Genomic DNA, 4,459 nt, shown 5'->3' with positions numbered 1-4,459 from the left:
GCGGGCCCGTCTGCGCAAGCGCGCGCGCGGCCCCGCCCCCGCCGAGCACGCGCCGCCGGCCGCCCACCCCGGCGCCCGCGGGTCCCGGCCGCGGCGGGCTCTGAGCATGCGCGCTGGCGCCCCGCCGCGGGGCCGCGGGAGCTTGCGTCCGCCGGAGTCGGTCCCTGCGCGGAGGGGCGCGCGCCGAGCGGGCGGGGGATGCCTCCGGAGCCGCGGGGGCTGCCAGCCAGAGTCGCCCCCCCTCCGCCGGGTCACGCGTGGACCTAGGAACGCGCGCCCGCGTGGACACGACGTACGGTCCCGAGCGGGCGGAGACGGGGCGCGAGGGGCTGCTCCGGGCGGGTTCCGAGCGGAGTTGCCCTGGAGGCCGAGGCCGACAGCGGCAGCCGGACGGAGACCAGGCAGGGCCACAGCAGGCCGAGACAGAGGCCGAGCACAGGCAGAGACGCAGCGGGGACGGGGACTCGGACGCCCAGGCGGCAGTCAGGGCGGGCAGCGGGGACAGGGGGACAGACGGGGACGCGGCTGCTCTCTGCGCCGGGGACGAGCCACAGCGCCCTCTGGGGGACCCGGCGGGGGTCCACGGTGACAGCACCCTCCGGAGATCGCAGTCCGTGAGGGTTGACGCCCCCGCGGCTCTTGGGGTGTTTTCAGACCTTAGGTGGGTCCAGGAATCACAAGGGGGTTCATATCTGTTGGGAGAGGGCCACAGTGCCTTTTAGGAAGGTGCGAACGCTCTCTGAGGGGTCACGACCTCACAGGCGTGGCCCTTCGGGTGCAGCAGAGCCTCCAAGTGGTGTTCGGCCCCACGGGGACCATCGCAGTGCCCCTCGGAGGGGGAAGATCATGCGAAAACGGGATGACAGTGAGTCCCAGGAGCCCCGGGCAGCTCTTCGGGGCCATCGCATCCCTCTGTGTCAGGGCGGGGTGTCCCGCGTGCATCACGCCCCTCTCAGGTACGGGCGCGAGGCAGCGGGGCAGTCGCTGGGCAGGGTCGGGGAGGGCCCCGGAGGCGACGCGCGCGACGCCAGCAGAGCCTCCTTCGCAGGTGGACGCACTGGGTGAACCTGCGCCTCAGCGTGGAAGCAGCGCCCCGCCCGCGCTTCGGGCTCAGGCCGTCCCGCAGCGCCCCCGCCGCTCACGCCGCTGCAGCCTCCGCAGGCGCCGCGTCCACGCGTCGCGCCAGGGCAGCACCAGACTCCCGCGCGCGGCGCTGAGCCCGGGCCCCCGGCCCCCGACCGCGGTCCCCGGCCCGCCCCCCAGCAGCAGGTAGCGGCGCCCCGGGAGTAGGCGCGGGCAGCCGCAGGCCGCGTCCCGCGCCGGCACCCACAGCGCGCTGCTCCCTCGCCTCGCGCGCTCCTCGCCGCTCCGGAACACTGCAAGCACGGCCACCGGGAAGCGCGTCCACGAGCCGCGCGCCTCGCCGCGCGCGCCCACCGCCACCTGCACCGCTGCGGGGAGGAGGGCCAGAGGGGGCGGGGTCAGGCGGGGCGGGGCCGGGGGGGGCGGGCCGCGCGGAGGAGCCCCGCGCGCCCGCGGCGTGGGGAGGGGGCACCGACGGGACACTCAACGCTGGGCCGGGGTGGTCACGGAGAGGCCACCCGGGCTGACGGGGGCGGGGGGGGGGCAGCGGCGGCGGGAGGCCCAGGGAGGGAGGGGCGAGGTGAGAGGGCGAGGGCGGGAGGCCTACCGTAGTCCTTCCTGCAGAACTTCTTCAAGCTGATGCGGTAACTGCCGCGGGCTGGTTTGCAGTGGGAGTCGCAGTCTGGAGGGGGTGTGAGGCTGGCACGGATCCCCACCTCCTCCCCCCACCCTCTCCTCCTCCTCCCCTCCTTGAACCCATAGCCTTCCCCCACAGTCATGTCAGATCTAGGACCCTGTTGTGTGTCCACTCACCCTGGGGCTCCACGGGGCTGCTCTCCTCAGTGGGTCCAGGGACAGGAGTCTCTGCGGGCAGGGTGAGAGAGTGGCCTGCGTTTGAGGGGGAGAATTTGCAGGGCTCAGGAGACAAGCAGGGAGCATCAGGGAGCAGGTGTGGCCTCGGCTGAGGTGGCCTAAAGAGGGCAGGGTCACTCACTAACGCAGGGGGCCACCGGAGAACGGCTCTGCTGGAAGCCAGGGGCACAGCGATTGCAGGTAAGACCAGTGACGCCATCCTTGCAGGGACACTGGCCTGTGGTCTGGTTGCAGGTTTTGCCAGCAGCACCAACAGGGTGACAGTCACAGGCTGAAGACAGAGATAGGATGGTTAGAGCCCATCTGGGGATGCGGGAATCCACGGGAGGAGTTTGTGCAGGTAGCTCGTGGCAGGCTCACCCCTGCAAGCACGGCGGTCACTCAGGGCACGGCCTGGGTCTCGATAGAAGCCCTCCCGGCAGTAGTGGCAGTGGCGGCCAGCGGTATTGTGCCGGCAGTTGAGACAGACGCCGCCACTGCGACGGCCGGACAGTCGGTACAGCTCCATGTTGAAGCGGCAGCGGCGGGCATGGTCATTGCAGGAGCAAGCTGCAGGAAGGGATGGGTCAGGGGCAGGCTGGCCTGGTCCAAGATCCCCAGGCCTCCCTCCAAGGCCTCACCAAGGCAGGCGTGGGCTTCCCGGGCCGTGGCCCGCTGCCATGGCCTGTCGCAGTAGAAGGGCTTGCAGCGGCCGCAGTCGGGACCCTCCGTGCCATGCTGGCAGTCGCAGATGAGGTGGCCCTGGGTGTCCAGCAGGCACCTTGAGGCATGCCCATTGCACTTGCAGCGCCCGCCCACCTGGAGCTCAGTAGCTGAGTAAGAGTAAGGGCCTGTGGCCATGGAGTCCTTGCTGTCTCCCAGCACGGCAGGCCTCGTAAGTACTACTCGAATGTCCGTGGCCGTCACCCAGTCTTGGAGCACTGGGCTGCTGTCCAGATCCAGGCCTGGCGGGCTTCCGTCCTGCACGCTGAAGGCCAGAAGGCCACCACCATCGGGCTGGACCTGGGGCTCAGGGAAGCACAGAGCTTCAGGCCCTGGGCCAGCTGGGCCATCCGCTGGGGCGGGCGGGCGGCCATAGTCCAGGCCGCAGTGGGAGGAGAAGAAGCCCAGCGGGGCCCAGCTGCGCCCATGGTCCTGTGACTTGAGCAGTGCCACCGAGGCAGGGGGTGCGGAGCAGAAGCGCAAGCTCACAAACACCAGCTCGAAAGCCTTGCCCAGGGGCACTGTGAGGGTCACGTTGTGGGGCACCTGCATCAGTGCCCCCGATCGCCAGCACACAGGGTTTGTGGTGCTCCCCGCGGAGGTCAGGAGGGCAGCGGGGTGTGCTCGCCTCGGGTCGGAGGCATCACAGGCCCGCGTGGCCGGCCACCCGCACGTGCTGGACGCCAGGACCTCCCGGCCCAAGGCGGCGTTCACCAGACCCGGCACGCAGCCGCGGGGCGCGCCCCCGTCATCATGGCAGGGGTCGGCGGGCGCCGGCGGCCCCAGGCTCAGCGCGGCCGAGAGCGTGCCCGCCGTCAGCAGCAGCCGCCAGGGCCAGCCGGGCATGGCCGGAGCCGCGGAGGACCCGCCAGCCCGCTGGGCCCCACGCCGCTGCCCTCGGGGAGACAGGGCCCGGATCCGGGGCTCTGCCCGCTGGCCCGCAACGCTGGCTATCCCCGCGGCCCCAGCCCGGGCCCAGAGGTGGGAGCAGCCGCGGGCACGCCCCGGGCCGAGCGCCACGGCGGGGATGCCGGCGCGTCCTCCCGCTGGGCCTGGAGCGATGACAGGAGTAGCCCCCGCTCCCGGCGCCTCCGCCAGCGGAGGCCCCACCCGTCGCCCGCCGCTGCACTCACCCACCGAGGGCCGGGTCGAGCAGGTCTCCCGGCCTCCCGGGAAGGGCCGAGTGCGGGCGGGGCCTGGGGCGCCCCGGCCACCGCCTCCTCCCGGCTGCAGCGAGGGCGGCAAGCCGTGCCAGGAGGGGGTGGGGGGCGCAATAGGCGCAAGCCTGGGCCCAGCCAGGGGCGGGGCTGCTCGGGCCGCGAAGGAGGGAGGGGAGGGAGGGGGCCTCGTCGGCAGAGCCGGAATCAGAAGCAGATTCAGACACTGGCTGGGCCAGCGGGGGAGGGGGCTGGGAGGCCCGGGAGGCGGGGGAGGGGCCGGGGAGCCAGGAATGCGCTGGCGGGAGGGGTCTGGAGGGGGCGGCTCAGCCACGCAGCCCGCGGGGGACCACCCAGCAGGGTCCCCGGCCTGCATCCAGGCCCTGACTGCTCCTGGGGCTGTGCCACGTGCTGGGCAGGGGTCCTTGGCCTCCTCCCTGAGGCCCATCTGGCAGCCTGGGCCCTGCATCTGAAGGCTGGTGCCCTGATGCTCCCCTGGGTCCCTACAGGGAGCACTCACAAGCTGTAGCAACCAAGCAGGGCTGGTGGTTATGGGATGTCCCCAAAGCAGTGGTCTGCTCTAGTAGGAAAAAAACCTGTGGTTGGGACCAGGTCTGATTTTGAATCCAAGCTGCTCCAATTTC

At 72.1% G+C, this 4,459-nt stretch overlaps 1 protein-coding gene across 1 annotated transcript; it reads right to left on the bottom strand.

Annotated features, from left to right (window-relative positions):
• Nucleotides 1–716: 716 nt before the first annotated feature.
• On the bottom strand, nt 717–3,898 carry NTN3 (netrin 3). Its single transcript, XM_055341391.1, has 6 exons — nt 2,577–3,898; nt 2,317–2,505; nt 2,078–2,227; nt 1,897–1,947; nt 1,691–1,765; nt 717–1,451 (listed from the first exon to the last, which is right to left on the bottom strand). Exons 1-6 carry the CDS (start codon nt 3,502–3,504, stop codon nt 1,111–1,113), a joined length of 1,734 nt encoding a protein of 577 aa, XP_055197366.1. The 5' UTR covers nt 3,505–3,898; the 3' UTR covers nt 717–1,110.
• Between the last annotated feature and the right edge of the window lie 561 nt (nt 3,899–4,459).

The sequence above is a fragment of the Nyctereutes procyonoides genome, unplaced genomic scaffold, assembly GCF_905146905.1.
Source record: "Nyctereutes procyonoides isolate TBG_1078 unplaced genomic scaffold, NYPRO_anot_genome, whole genome shotgun sequence".
Lineage (NCBI taxonomy): Eukaryota > Metazoa > Chordata > Mammalia > Carnivora > Canidae > Nyctereutes > Nyctereutes procyonoides.
This window is presented reverse-complemented; position numbering and strand designations above follow the sequence as displayed.